Below are 16,177 nucleotides of genomic sequence, written 5' to 3'. Positions count from 1 at the left end.
ATGATTCATGAATGACCTATTTTCTTTCATTGCTTCTTTGAAGCAATGAAAATAGCTATTTTGCCCATGGCAAAATAGTAATGAATGCAATACTTAGCACCTTAAGTGCTATTCAGGTGTTCAGTTTGAATGTGTGAGGGCAGCAGCGCCATGCATGACAGCCCTCACCCCATATCTTTCTTCCCACCAAAGACCTTTGCATATTCTGTCTGAAAGTCTGTCTGAAAGTACACTCACCCATAAGTGGCCCAAACTCATTGCATGTACATTTCTAGCTTCCCTATTGTGCTTAAGCTTACACTACAGCCTGCCACCCTCTCCTCTCTTTATATGGCAAGAACAAATTTCCCCACCTCCATCTATCTTCTTCTCCTCCACCACTAAATTAAGTGATTAAGTCATTGGGCCAGGCCAGGTGGTCTCTGTGAAACTTACTAACCCAGCAGTAGGCACACTTCAAATTTTGGGAGTGCTGGGGGCACCAGTCACAAAACAGCTGCCATGGAAGGGCATGGCATAAGACAAAATGGCTACCACAAGGAGTATGACATAACATAAAAGGAGAGAGACAACCACCCCTAACAATCTTATGCTTACTGTGGGAAGTCAGATATATCTTGCTGGTCCTCATTATGGAGAGCACTCCCCCACCCTCAGATGTTATTGCTGCTAAAAACAACAAAGTGGTCACAACTGAATGCATGCCAGTAGCCAAATACACCTGGCACCTGGCAAATTTCTAACACTGAACATCACAGAAACCACTATGAAGGTACCTACACTTTTTCCATACATTTCTCTCTAGGAGGGCTAGATACACACACACACACACACACACACACACACAGTTCAGAGTCTTGGGGCACTTGCTTGGGGTGCCACAGGTAGCCTTCACAGGCACTAGAACACTGCTGGGCACCAGGTTCACTACTTTATTTTGCAATTAATGCCAATCTTTATTTTTAACCCAGGTGCATGTTTGATTGCTCCCCTCCCCTCATACTTGGTGTACAAAGCAATGCCCCTGTGACAAACTGTGACTTCTGTCCCAACATCTTAAAAACTTCACCTGTTTTGGTGACATGTCTGCATTTCTGTGTACTGTTGCACGTGTTATCAGGGGTGCATATTACACAATTGACCCAAAAATGGAATAATGGAACCTGGCTGAAAATATCCCAAGGTGGTAGGATCCAGTGAGGGCTTCTTTTAGCCCTGCTGTTTTTAAACTACGGCTTCATAAAATAGATAGTATTCTAAACATGGTACCCCACTAAGAGCAAAACAGATTTAATAAGTGGTTTTGAAGGGAAACATGGTAGGAGGGGGATTTAATTCATTTCCTCATACTCATGTGGTACCCTCCCTTTTACTGCTTTACTGGGATTTGGTGTTGGAGTTGATGCTGCACACAAGATCTGCTGCTATCCTATCTACTTCAGCCTGCATGCATGGAAGCACACTGTTTCCCAGGCAAGGGCCAAGTATCTGGTTGCTGTATTTATACTAGAAGTAGTCAATCCCAGTCCTCACTACTAACTAAATGGACATAGTAATACACACACACACACACATGAATGTGATGCTCCATGTCCGAATGGGGCTCCTGACAGTTTATGCTCTCATTCCTGTATTATGGTTAAGGCTCTGAGAGATGGAGAAATCCTACTTTCAAACTAACAGGAGGCCATACTTCACTTTAAAATACATGTGTATTAAGAAAAGGAAAGTAGAAAATCAGTAACATTTGCTCATATTAGGAATTAAAATTTTTGATTCCTAGTTTAAGCCAGTGACATTGGTTTGAGTAAGCGCTGGTTCATCCAGCATGTTAACACATAGTGTAAAATGAACAAAGGTTTAACAAGAATGAACAGATGTTGCCACGCTAGGAACATATTGTGGTTTGTTTCCTCAAACAAACTATAAGCAGTAAGCCAGAAACAAAGCTCGGCTTCTGCTCAAGTTTTGCCTGAAGCAAAACAAGCACTGGTTCACATGTGATATGAAGTCAGCCTCAGGTTTATTTCCTCCCTGGTGAGGCAACAGTAGGAGCAGGGGAGGATTAAAGTAGAGATTGATGAGCAGTGTACATGAGCACACTACAGTACTTGTTCACATGAAACCATAGTTTCTTTTTAACTAAGCTTTAATGTGAAATTTAAACCGAGCCTGAAATAATGGGGAAACCAAACTGAAGACAACATTTCAATGAGTTTCTCTCTTTTTAAAATAAGGAATGTTCTTATCTTTGAAATGATCAGCAATCATATCAGGCATGCCAACATATTAAACAAACACAGAAATGGATTCCTTCAAGAAAAGGCTAAGGAGAACAGAATCTGCTAAATCTAAAATGAACTTGAATCTTGCAGTGCTTCATCTACAAATAGAAGCTGCTGAGAACATACTGTGCTGTACCAAATAAATGAACTATATCTTCAGAGTTCATGATCTGGTGATTCTTTTAAGTCATTAGAAAATAGAATTGGTCTTTGGCAGAGGCACCTGCACCCATTTTGATGTCTCCATATCCATATAGCTCAAGTTTGAAAAATTCCAACAGCTTGTTCATGGTGGGGGAAATGGGCAGGTGAATGTACTCACAGACATAGATGCACTTCCTTCCATTTCTACATTCTAGAACTAATTTTGTTGTCTTGCCTGTAGCACTGAAAGCAGAATCCACTTAAGTGAATTTAAGCCTCTAAAGCACTTACATGTAAGGATAAGATTTATATATTCTTTCATCTGCAGAAAATTATTTTTTCAAGAGAATCTCATTGCAATCTTTATTAAAATATCAAATCTCCCACCCATTATTTGGATGATGTGCCTGGGAAAAACTTATCATAAAGCTAAACAGAGTCCTGCTCTCCCTCCAGGGCTATGTGCAAGACATCAAGGAAAGGAGAAAGGGGGGCAGCAAAATAAATTATAGCAATTTCCCTTAACAACTGCAATAGCATGAATACTTTTAACTGCTGTGTGGGAGTGTCACAATCTGAAAGCGCAAAGGAATATATTATAGGGAGATTTTGAAGTTGGAATGCAGCTGACCATTTGTATCCACTTGGCTTTCTGGAGAATCATAACTAGTTAATGAGCAGCATGTTCCCAGAAAACACATCACTCACCTAACAAGTTTGAGCTCTTCCAACTGAGAACTGCTTCTTTGTCAAATAATGAGATACACTGAAAGTACATGTGCCTGCCAAATCTCAAGCAGCCAAATTTCTCAAAGAAATTATGGCAGGCTAAATGATCATTGAATTATGTGCATGAAATAGTTCCTTTGGTTGGATAATATATCTATATCTATATCTATATCTATATCTATCTATCTATCTATTGTAGGCAAACTCGGCCCTCCAGATGTTTTGGGACTACAATTCCCATCATCCCTGACCACTGGTCCTGTTAGCTAGGGATCATGGGAGTTGTAGTACCAAAACATCTGGAGGGCCGAGTTTGCCTATGCCTGAACTACCCCTTCACATTTGTCACAGTTAATACCAGTACAGTCATACCTTGGAAGTTGAACAGAATCTATTCTGGAAGTCCGTTCAACTTCCAAAACATTCGAAAACCAAAGCACAGCTCTTGCAGCCAATTGGAACCCCCAGACGTTCGGCTTCCAAAAATAGTTTGCAAATGAGAACAGTCACTTCTGGGTTTGTGGCGTTTGGGAGCCAAAATGTTCAGAAACTAAGCTGTTCAAAAACCAAGGTACGACTATACTGTTAACTAATATTTTTGCCTCAAATGCAAAAGTAATAAAACTATTAAACATATATAACATAAGGACATACATACTGAAATGATAGGCACTGTCAACATATTCTAAGTAATGCATGCCAGGGGTGGAGAACCTCTAGCCTGAGGGCCTAGTCCACTCTATCAGGCCTCCCAATTTGGCCTATGAGGGTGTTTCTGGCAAGCCATGCCCACCTGCCCCACACTTGAAGTCATATATGACATCAGATGTCATGCCGGTAAAAGTGGATCTTGGCCGAAAGGGACTTTGCAGAAGGGTTGTCCCTCCTACTTGTCAAAGTTTGCTGGTGGGGATGGGGGGGGAGAGATAAGCATCTGCCCCCCCCCCCGATGTCCACAAAGGGTTATATTCAACATTATTCATTCTCAGAGTAGACCCATTGAAATGAATGGACATCACTTTAATGGATCGATCCCCTCTGAGTATAACTTAGTTGGATGCAACCCACAAAACATAATTTGGAATTCTAGCCATATGAACTCAAAAATAAGTCTTTTTGAATTCAATGGGGCTCACTTCCCAGTAAAGGTGCTAGAATTGCAGCCTAACTTGTTTTCTACTTTTCTCAACATGTAATTTACCTGAAAAAGCAATTGATAATAAGTGAATTAAAATATTAAAGATATGCACATACAGCCAAGCACCTAGTTTGGCCTTAGCTATTGTAGGTGTTGAGCCTTTCAGGGCAATCTGGCTGGGTTCAGTGTCAGGAGTTTGAGAGAGAAAAAACCCTTCTTCTAATTCCTGTGCTTAACCTGAGTTCAGCTGCATGCAGAGTACAAACTCCAAATGGAAAGGAGATGGGATGAGGCTTTCAAGTTCATTTATGGACAGATCCAGAAAGAAGCAAAATAAACAAGTGGTTTACTCTGTGGCTGGAATGTAGAGGCAAAGGGATGATTTCTGAGAAAATGAGTAATAGAATGTTCTAAAATAAAATAAAATGCAAAAAGTGACCTGGAATTTAGAGAATGTAAATGGTTAAGAGAGAAAATTAATCCACCAGGTAACAGATATTTTTTTAAAAAAATCAATGAAATGTTCTCATGAGAGGCCATAAGATCACCTTTTTTTGTAAATCTACATCTAAACAAAGAGCAGCATAGTTCTCTGTGCCAGTCAGTAAGTCTTATGGAAATTAGGTTTTGCTGCAACATCCAAGTGTCAAACTCTGTGATGTACAGTGCCATCCTGCAATGTAGCTCTGGTGCAGTAGAATGGGCCTGCACCATACCCAGAGCACCATCTTTATCAACTGTGGTGCAGCACCGTCACACAAAGTAACCAGAGTAAAGAAGGGAACAGACTGGCAATACAAGGAAATTGGTTGACAGTGACTCTTCAGTGAAGCAATAGAGCTTCCAGTAAAAGATACCCTTGGTACCAGGGTAATGTAGAGATCTGAGAAAGATAATTAGTAAGCAAGCAATCAGGGGTTAAAAATCCATTCCAGGAGCGAGTTCCATGCAGCAGGGAGACTGCAGGAAGTGGGGATGGGAGTGGAGTAACTTGGGGCTACAGCAAGCTAGAGCAGGTTCAAGCTAGAGAAGGAAGCAGACTAGAGGCAGGAGGCAGGCATTTTGAATACAAGGCCTGGAATTGGGTAGTAGAAATGCTGCATGTGTTCATCCACTGAGCAATGAGTTGTCCCTCAAAGGTGTCATATTTCTATGGGAAGGGCCCCTCACTGCTGGCCAGTGTTGTGCTGCAGTTCCCTGAAGGACATATGCCACAGTAACTGATGGTAGCCTGTCAAACTGAGTGTTAGGCTGAGCTCTAACAGACCCAGGTTTGGGAATGTGCTAACCTAAATGCATCTTTTATGGTGTCTTCAAATAGGAAACTCAATTATATGGCTGAGATATGGTAGGAAGCTGTTTTAATGTGATTGCAACTAATATGCAGAATAGCAAAGGAGACCTGGTGCAATGGTACATAATGTATGTACACATGGGCATTAAATAGCATTAAGGCTATACTCTGTAAGTATATGTCCTGAGGATCCATAGCCTTTGATTCCTATAGTGCAGAAATGTCTATAGGACATTAAACAAGTGGATGCTTGGGAGGAATGGAAAAAGGCCTTCCTCATCCTTACTTAAGCCAATGCCTCATTAAAATGTTTCTTTCATGGCACAGGAGTGTCAGGGGGGGAAGCAAAACAGCAGCAGAGCATCTCTTCCCAATAGTCAGTCTTTATGAATCTACTGCCCAATCTAATGAGCTGTTGTGTGTGCCTTATAAAATTGAGCCAACAGAAAGCTAAAATGAAAGATGCAATTCTATCTGAAATTAACTGGAAGCATATCCAACTGGACACAGCATGACTTACTTTCAAGGAAACAAACACTTAAATCTACATAGTGTAAGACTTTCCATCCTGCTGTGTTTGAGGATATTTCATAGCTGCTGTTGTTTTTAAATAAAGACTTCCAGATAATTAGCTTTTTGGTGAAACATTCAGAGAGAGAAAATCCTTATTTCTCCAGAAAGCTCTACAAATAATTTGCATATTTTGTCACCCAAACAAATGCATTATCTTATTTAAGAGAAGCAAAACATTAACGTCTCTCATTAAAGTTCATTACAATGCCTTCTGTCCTATTGTAAGATGATCCGTATCTTTTTAATGAGATACAATGTTTTCATGAAAAATATACAGGAACTGAAGCACTGAATGCTGGCATATTGCAGGATAAGGTTCAAATCTTAAATGCTTGTTTTCCACTGAAATGGCAATCTATTTCCTCCTCTCCTCACTGTTACATCTGTCTAGGTAACCTCATGATATCCTGCACCTTCTCTCCCACTTCCATATGGCAGTAAATATTGTCCACCCAGTGTGTAGTTGTACAAATAACAGTGAAGAGTTGTGGTAACAGATAACTAGGAATGCTATTATATTTTATCTTCAAATCAAATTCATAAAAGACCTTCCAAATTATTAACAATGTGTCTCCAATAAGTTCACAACCACTTTAGAAGAGGTATTTATTTCCCATTCTAAATTGGCGAGTGCCATTACACTCCTCAGGAGCATCCAGAGTTACAAACACACTCGCACACTTCAGGCATTCATATAGGTTGAAGCAATCAAGGCACTCTGTGAGGGTGAAGGAGCTGCCTAACCACTCCACACCCTCGTCCCCTGTTCCTTTTCCAGTCCCTCTCCATGAATTTGAGGGGAAAGGTCTGAAGTGGGGGAGCCCTACTCTACTTGTGGAGGATTCCTGCATGATTTAGATTTCCACGCCCAGAACTACACAGGGAGCTTCCACAAGGTCAGGAGGAGTTTGCTTCATACATTCATACTCCATTTCATACAAGGGTAAGCTAACCAGGGTAGGCATGACTCCCATCAGTAAGAAGTATCCTTAGCCGTTCTAGGTTACATTTGGCCGTGAAGGAGCTGGTGTTGGAGTACAGGTATGTTGCCTGGGTAAAACATAGATAATCTGAAGCTCAACATAAAAAAAACTAAGATCATGGCCACTGGTCCCATCACCTCCTGGCAAATAGAAGGGGAAGAAATGGAGGCAGTGAGAGATTTCACTTTCTTGGGTTCCATGATCACTGCAGATGGTGACAGCAGTCACGAAATTAGAAGACGCCTGCTTCTTGGGAGAAAAGCAATGACAAACCTAGACATCACCTTGCCGACAAAGGTCCGTATAGTTAAAGCTATGGTTTTCCCAGTAGTAATGTACGGAAGTGAGAGCTGGACCATCAAGAAGGCTGATCGCCGAAGAATTGATGCTTTTGAATTATGGTGCTGGAGGAGACACTTGAGAGTCCCATGGACTGCAAGAAGATCAAACCTATCCATTCTCAAAGAAATCAGCCCTGAGTGCTCACTAGAAGGACAGATCCTGAAGTTGAGGCTCCAGTACTTTGGCCACCTCATGAGAAGAGAAGACTCCCTGGAAAAGACCCTGATGTTGGGAAAGATGGAGGGCACAAGGAGAAGGGGACGACAGAGGATGAGATGGTTGGACAGTGTTCTCGAAGCTACTAGCATGAGTTTGGCCAAACTGCGAGAGGCAGTGAAGGATAGGCGTGCCTGGTGTGCTCTGGTCCATGGGGTCACGAAGAGTCAGACACGACTGAACAACAACAACAACAACAACAATCTGCTATCTCTTATTAGAATCACTTGTAGTTGTGCAAGCATTCAGTTGATAGGGGATTTATTGGGTAGAAGAATTCTGTATAACACAAAACACTGCACATATTTATACTCAGAGATGTTGGTCTTAGTAGTAGTACTGTTATCTATTTTGAATTTATTTTAAATAGCACCTTGGTGGAGTGGAATGCTTAAAAGCAAGTCTTTGAAAACCCAAGTAGATGTAAACGTAGACTACAGCTTCCTAGACAGTGGGAAAACTAGAGTGAGTATGCAACTTTGACTTGAAAAGACAGTAAATTTATCTTCATGTGTGCTGAAACAGCTTACTTCTGCAAGTTAGATATTAACTCAGTATTTCACAGCCCCAGCCTGTACAATTGGAGGATGTTGACAGAAAGTAGTAATTCTGCTTACACTTTCACTGCTTATTTTGGCCAGAAATAATTTCAGTGTATTTGTACAAACATAAATACTTCTCAGGTACATAGCCTCTCACTGTGCCCAAATGTTCCTTTCACTATGGTCTCATTAAATGCATCAGCAATTCTACCTTGTCTTACTTTACATTATAAATGGACTCTGCCCACAGTGGCTCATATTTCCTGTTCTCTCTTCCTTCTACACCCTTCAAATGGCTTTATTTCTCACCAGTCCCATCTGTAAATACAGAAATAATTCAGTGTTTAAACAACATATTGTTACCAGCGTTCAAAACTCCCATCGTTCCAGGTGCGTTTTGTGACAGGGAATTTCATTAATGTGAGCAGTTTCTGAGCTCTGGGTGCAGTACTGAGCCTGAGATTTCAGTTTAAAATTGCCACTGCTAGAAGAAAAGGAGGGCACTTTTCTGCCTCTTCACTTCCAGCCACTCTCTGAAGACTGGAGAAGGTCTGTGTGTCCTTTTGGACCAGGAGGTGCAGCGAAGACTGTGGTGTCTTTATGATATATGGTTTATTTACACATATATACAACCTGAACCTATTGTGGGGAGGTTTCCAGCATTACACTCCTTTTATAGCAGCTCCTCTCCTGTTGCTCTCATGTCTACCACATGGGATCCAAAACCTGCCAGCACACATTCTGCCACCCCCCAGCTTGCAAAATGCAACCATTTTCCCTTCTGCCTACCTCATTGCTCACTGCAATTTTCCCCTTCCCTCCTGAAACTCTTGCCTTTTTCTCTGCTATTTCTTACCCCATGGAGGGGTTTTGCACATTTGCTGTCGGCCCAGAGTCTCTCTGTAAATGGCCTTCTTAATGGGGCATCACCCATTTCTTTGTGCTCTTTTAATGGTTCATCTCTCCAGGCAATTACCCCATCTGGAAGCCATCCTGGCTTATATTTTAACATGGTTTATATTTTTAAAATCCTAAATTCAATGTCTGGCACCCCAGAATTAGAAGGCGGGTCCAAAATAAGAATGCATGAGCATTCTGTTGCAGCCAACATAATAGGATATGGTATGTGCTTAGTTGTAGAATGTGTGGTGCTCATGGCAATTTCTCCTGCTTGTAAATATGCCTATGGGCCCAAAAAGGTTGGCAGCTCCTACAATAAATGAATCTCAGAACAGCAGAAAAACTGAAGATACAAGGCAGCAGTGACTATAAACTGTGGCCCTCCAGGTGTTGTTTGACTACAACTACCTACAAAGGAAAATCAACAGCTATCTGACTTTTAGAAGACATCTGAAGGCAACCCTGTCCAGTATAGGTAAACTTTTAATGTTTGACGTTTTACTGTGTTTGATGCTTTAATTTGTTGGAAGCTGCTCAGAGTAGCTAGGGCAACCCAGTCAGGTGGGCAGCGCGTAAATACTACTACTACTACTAATAATAATACCACCATCATCCTTGATTACTGGCTACGCTCTCTGAAAGCAATGGGAGGGGAGTCTAGCAACATTTGGAGGGTCACAGCTCAGCCACCCTGATATGAATGAAACCTAGACTCAAGATTTCCAATACCGGGGGGGGGGGGGAAGGGAGCAGTACTGAGAAGAAATGTAAAATGTAGACCACAAATGAGCAGGAAAGCAAGAGGCTGAGCCCTGGGAGCGTCCTGCTTTAATGCAGCAGGCACGCCCAAAGCCACCGTGCCAGTTGGCCGGTCACCCGGGCACCGCGCCCAGGGCTCAGCCAATCGGTGCCAGGGGATGACCCCATCCCCTGAGCACGTGCAGGGCTCGTGTTACCTGCCTGCAACCCCCCTCCTTCTTATGGGCGGAAGGGGCATTGTCATAACCCATTAATGGAGAGAGATACATAAGCATTGGAATATGAGAAATAAAAATGGAGAACATGAGAATAAAGGTTTAACATTAATTGGAGAAGGGAAAACACCTTTACACACAAAAAACTGTGTTTATTCAGTGTTGCACCCTGAAATAACTAAACTACTCTAATGTTTATCTGTCAGTTCTTAGAAACCATGATCTGTCTTGGAGAGTTGCAGGTTTAAGAGCACAGAAGGAAGGCTAAGAGAGAGCGGACAAGCTGAAATAAGAGGAAGAGGAAGAAGAAGAGGAGGAGGAGGAGGAGGAGGAGGAGGAGGAGGAGGTGGTGGTGTTTGGATTTGATATCCCGCTTTATCACTATCTGAAGGAGTCTCAAAGCGGCTAACATTCTCTTTTCCCTTCTTCCCCGACAACAAACACTCTGTGAGGTGAGTGGGGCTGAGAGACTTCAAAGAAGTGTGACTAGCCCAAGGTCACCCAGCAGCTGCATGTGGAGGAGTGGAGACGTGAACCCGGTTCACCAGATTACGAGTCTACTGCTCTTAACCACTACACCACACTGGCTCTCCAGAAAGAAGTATTAAAACTGTAGCTGCAATACATGCTTTGCCACCTCCCTCTGTAGGTGGTTTAGACAAAGCAATTTGATCTTTTACTTAGCATCATCTGCCTCAAACTGGAGGTTGGGCCCCTTGGGAGGGCATGGCATACCTGGAGAGGAGGTGCAAAGCTTTGGCCAAGCAATGGGACCCTGAAGTGGGAGGTGCCAAGAGCTGAGTAAGGTAAATGCTCTCTTGCAATGAACGTACTCTCAGATTTGTGGCAGCTGCCCCATGACCCAGTTCAGAAAGAAAGAAATACAGTTCTATTTGTATGTTCCTTGCGGGCAGCTTTAAAAGGAGAGGGTCAGGGATAATATGCTCTAGTCCTCAAATGCCAACATTGGGAATACTCCATTGGCTGATGTCTTCAACAGCAGGCTTGCCTGCAAGTAAGCAAGCAAGCAGCTCTGCAATTTCACTTGCGGAAGAAAAAACTGGTTCTGCATTGTACATAGTGGAAATTTAGAAGGAGAACCCGCATTTAAAAAACCTTGAGAAATTTAATAATAATTTGTTGTATTCTGCCTGGATTCTAGTAAACAGTCAAGCCAAGAAACATAATTCGGACATCGTTGTGGATTTCTACCAGCTAGGGAAGGTAAAGGGTGAGAAGGCAGCAGGGTGGATTTGATTTAAATCAAACTGATTTAAATCACGATTTAAATCACTAGTCAGTAAGGCTTGATTTAAATCACAGTTTTCTACATAAAGACTAATTCTTGCTGGTATAACTTTAATATGCAAATAGATGAAGATTTTTAGAGTAACAACTTTTCATATTAGTTTTTTATCCCCAGTTTAATAGGTTAATCATTCATATTTGGACAACTTTTCGGTTGTACTTAGGAAGGAGAAAAATAATCATTACCTTAATAATAACAATTTAAATAGATTTATTAGATCCATTCCACTCCAAACAATCAGAAAAAAATATTGTTTCTATTCTATTCACTGAACTTCTTGAAACTTAGCACTGAAGGGGTTGATTCTGTATTCATAGGTTTGTAGAACAATAGGATTAAGGTCTTTTTCTCAACTCTGTTCATGTTATAACATTTTTGCTGTGAAGAAGAGGCATGTGATCTCTGCTGAGTCAAATTCAGTTTTGAGAACTGCAAAAGTAAACCAAGCATCTGTGATAATATCTTGTAGGCAGAAAAACTGCCCAATAATCTTACAAAAACCTCTGGAAGAGCATAAATGACATTGTGAATGGATTAATGGAATTTATTTACCAAAAAGTTTAAACATATACAGCCTTATTCTACATAATTAAAAACTAATCTTTATTTCATGATTGACTAACCTTTGGATGGTAATATATTTTCCTCAAAAAGCATTTTATTTAAAAAAATCCAATTTAAATAAAAAAAATCGATTCTTTTGATTATTATTTTTAAAAAATCATTGATTTTTATCCACCCTGGAAGGCAGTTTTCTGGGTATAAATCTGTCCTTCTTGCCTCTTTTGGTGCTGCTTATGTGACAAAAACATACATGCCATATATTTAAGGCACATGGCGCCCCCCCCCCCAATATTTCAGGGATCTGTAGTTTATTAAAGGTGCTGGTATGGGTAAACTAAATTTCTCAGAATTCTTTGGGCTGAGGCATGACTGATGAAGTGATATAAATGTGTTTTAAATGAATGGTGTGGATGAAGAAACATTGGGTGGGATTCAGCAAACACGCCTGTTACTAGAAGCCCACACAATGACTTCCACAAGTACAACAATGCTTTCCTCCCCCTCCTCCCAACATTACCTGAGATCAAGTAGTATAATGCATACACTTAAGAAGTTTTAAAATTACCCAATTTGGTCAGAACTTGGGAGACTGATTAAATTTCAAACAATAATATTTTCAGCAGCATATGGAAAATGATTACACTTGAATGGTGTGGATTGTCTCTTATTATCTATTTGTGAAAATAAATTTCACAAAATTAACCAAGAATTTTGGTGTAAGGGCGAGGGGGGAGAGGGAGAGAAAAAAAGAAGAAACGTGGCTATTGTTGGTCCTTCACAGAGTGTTCTTAATTTAACAAACAGTCTGTTAAGGTCAAATGAGAAAACAATGCCTTAAGAAAGCCAGCAACTTCAGTGGCATTAAAACAAAAATGCAGCGCCAAGTATTTATCTTTTAGCTTCAGGAAACCACAAAATAACCATAGCACCATGAATCATCTTGAAACTTCAAAGCCTGCATGGCCAATGTACCATTTTAGGATCATTAAATAATGCAGCTACTGTACTGGGTGTAAATCATTAACCAAGCTCACTAAAAGCAATGCCAACCACTTCAACCTTCTTATTAAAAAAGGAAAAAAATATCAACCCTGCATTTCCCCGTACTATTAGCTACTAGTTCTGTTACCTAAATGTTTAACCACAACTGCCATCACATTAAGCATGCCTGCCTACCTTATATAATAAGGGATGGCATTTTGCACAGTTAATGGTTGTAGTATCACCAGGATAATGGATGTGGCCTACAGTAGCATTCCATTTTATAGGTTATGATTGATTCAGGACAGTAAAAATATAATTATCACTAACTGTACAATTTCATCTCTGTTTACTCACAAGCAAGTCTCTATGCTTGCAGTTATTATTTTGGAGTTCATCAGAACTTTCTTTTGTGTGAACATGCACAGTGCACACAGGTCTAAACTTGATATGTTGTTTTTTGCTTCATGCAGTTTGGAGTTACAGAGCAGATTAAGAAAAAAAAAACTTATAGTCAATGCTGCACTGCAGATTCGAATTGGGCCCCTTCCTGCACCAGCCACGCACAATCAGAGGCATGTTCTCCCTGGTGCCTTGCAAGAGCTTCCTTCCCAATTTGCAAAGCAGGTAAATTGGGGTGGAGATTCCAATCAGGACCAAAGTGGGGGCAAAGGGTTAAGGCTCCCTTTCCCACACCTTGGTCCCAATCTGGCTTTGGGGGAGGGGGCACCATGTCAGCTATTTAGATTTTAAAGAAATGAATTCACCATGCAACATCTGGTTTGGCCCTTGGTGACCCACAAAACCCCATGATAGATACGATTACTATTTCAACTAAATCTCTAAGTACTTTTAGTATTTTTTGTTAACGATCCAGACTTTCTTCAGAGGCATGCATCTACTGACAGTCTTTGAACAGAATAAATAGGCTGTTTTTACATTTTATACAGTTGTGTTCTTAATTGTTTGATATCATGTTAATTGTGGTTTTATTATTCTGTAAGTCATAAGGGAGTTGTATGAATTACAACTCCCATTATTTCCAGTAAGCAAGGCTGATGGAAACTGTGGCCAAAGCATATTGAGAGTAAAAGGCTGGAAAAAGCTGGGGGGGGGGATGAAATTGTGCACAGGGATAGATCATATCTAGTACTTAGCTAGCGGCTGAAAGCTCAGGTGTTACTTGATTATACAAGGACAGGCAAAAGCAGTGTTGGCCGACAGTGATAAACCAAGTGTTCTTCAGTTCCAGCCATTCCTTAGTTTTGCACATTCTGCTGCACATCAATTGTATAAATCAATACTTTGTGCTTTGCAATATGGTACCTTTTTATAGACCTTAAATCACTTTTAGTTAGGACAGAATAGCCCAAATTTAGCCTGAAAATGTGGGAACAAACATTTCATGCTACTATGAACTGCCATGATTACACAGTATGTCTTCCATGAGATCATCAAACAGAAACTGGCAACTATTTCTTTGTCAAACCTTTCTGCTTATACCAGCTACAGCAATTCTAGAAAAGAACAAGTTAATGCCACTTAATATAATGAGATAATTGTGTGGGTGAATGGAGAAAAGAAGTAATGTTTCTCCAAACTTTCAGACACATTTGCATAAGCAGAATCTTGTCAACAGTTTGTCTAGAGTATGAACAGCTGTTCAAACATCCTTTACTAATATTCTTACCTGGAACTCTTTTGGCCCAGTTGATCATATGCACCAGTTCTCTGTCAGCCAGGTTGGTCAACAGTGTCATCATAGAAGCTTCATTGAAAGGCCTGCCAGGGTCATATTCTGAATAGACAACAGGTGGTTCAGCCTCTAGCAAGGCACTGACCATCTGATCTGCAGTCAGGGATAGGGCTGGACTGTTCTTTTTGTTATGCTTGATCATCAGAGGACTTGGCCAGAGATTGGGGCTCCTTCTCTCGGCAACAATCCCTGAATTCTTGTTGTCTTGTTCCTCTCTTTGGCGTTTGTGCTTCAATATACGGCCTCCTCTGCGGTCCTTCCGAATTCCTAGAGGGAAAATAAAATTTCAGTTAATATAATTCCCTCTTTTTTGAATACAACACTATTCAATAGCCTGGCTGAGAATTATGCAAATACCAATGAATCCAATTTTCTGCCCTAGGGTAAGCCATGCTATTCACTAAGCTACACTGTGAATTAATGGGAAATAATTTTTATTAGTAGTAGTATTGATTATACATCATCATCATCATTATTTTCTTTATTTTACTGTCTTTTAATTTTCCTTCCCCCTTACTTTTCTTATTTATTTTTTATTTTTACTTGAAAATTTAACAAACAAAGAGAAATGCAACAAAGAAACACTGGCAATGTACCAATGTGATGAAAAAGAAAAGGATAAAAAGAGCCACTGCTTGATGGAAGTTTCAAACCAACGGTCTGCCACCTGGGAAACTGTAATTACCACATAAAAGGCAAGGTGTGGGTGAACGTCTCTGTTTAAGCATTGACTTCACTCTGCACAAAACACACTAATAATTGAATCAATCCCAAGCCAATAAATCTTAACTTAAAGGCCTCAGTTTAAACCTGACAATGAGGCTTGAAGTTTGTGGTGCTGCTTCCACCTATATCTCTTCTGGGGGAAAAAAATGTCTTCTAAGGTTGGAAAGAACTGTTATACATTGTGAATATCTCTATGTGTTGAGTGACATGTAATTGAATGAATTTAAAAAGAAAGAAATACCTAAGAAGGTTGGATTATTTAATTGCAATTTATGCATGTTGTCAACTTTCCAACTCTTCAAATAATTGTTTCCAGGTAAAGAGGTTCTGCAATTCCATACTTGCCACATGATCCTTTCTTTTAAAGACAACATGCCTGAAGAAGCCTATCATTAGAAACAGCAAAACTTGTGGCAAAACTTTATCATCCGACAAATCTAACTAGCAAAATAATTGGGACAACTCAATCAGAAGCTTGTTGAATTCTGCCACATGGCTCACAATTAATATGATATTGGTTTGGTCTATGAAAACAGAATAGGCAAGCATATGAATGAAGGGCAAGGATTTTCATGTAGTTATTTGCCTTGTAAATTGACTGCATCCTGTAGTACGTCAGTTACTAATTGCATGTATCTTTACTCTGAAGAATCACGTGATTGTTTAAAAACAAAGTGCAGATGTGCATGTCTGACTTCTTGTTTATGTGTTTAAACATGTG

At 40.4% G+C, this 16,177-nt stretch overlaps 1 protein-coding gene across 8 annotated transcripts in view; it reads right to left on the bottom strand.

Moving 5' to 3' along the window:
• Positions 1–16,177, bottom strand: part of ESR1 (estrogen receptor 1) — a 199,501-nt gene that overhangs the window by 35,775 nt on the left and 147,549 nt on the right. For all 8 annotated transcript variants that reach the window (XM_033144012.1, XM_033144014.1, XM_033144017.1 and 5 more), the window contains one exon: positions 14,665–14,997. In XM_033144012.1, coding sequence (XP_032999903.1) covers positions 14,665–14,997 — 333 coding nt within the window. The remainder of the gene's footprint in view (positions 1–14,664; positions 14,998–16,177) is intronic.

Source organism: Lacerta agilis, chromosome 3 (assembly GCF_009819535.1).
Source record: "Lacerta agilis isolate rLacAgi1 chromosome 3, rLacAgi1.pri, whole genome shotgun sequence".
NCBI classification, from domain to species: Eukaryota; Metazoa; Chordata; class Lepidosauria; order Squamata; family Lacertidae; genus Lacerta; species Lacerta agilis.
This window is presented reverse-complemented; position numbering and strand designations above follow the sequence as displayed.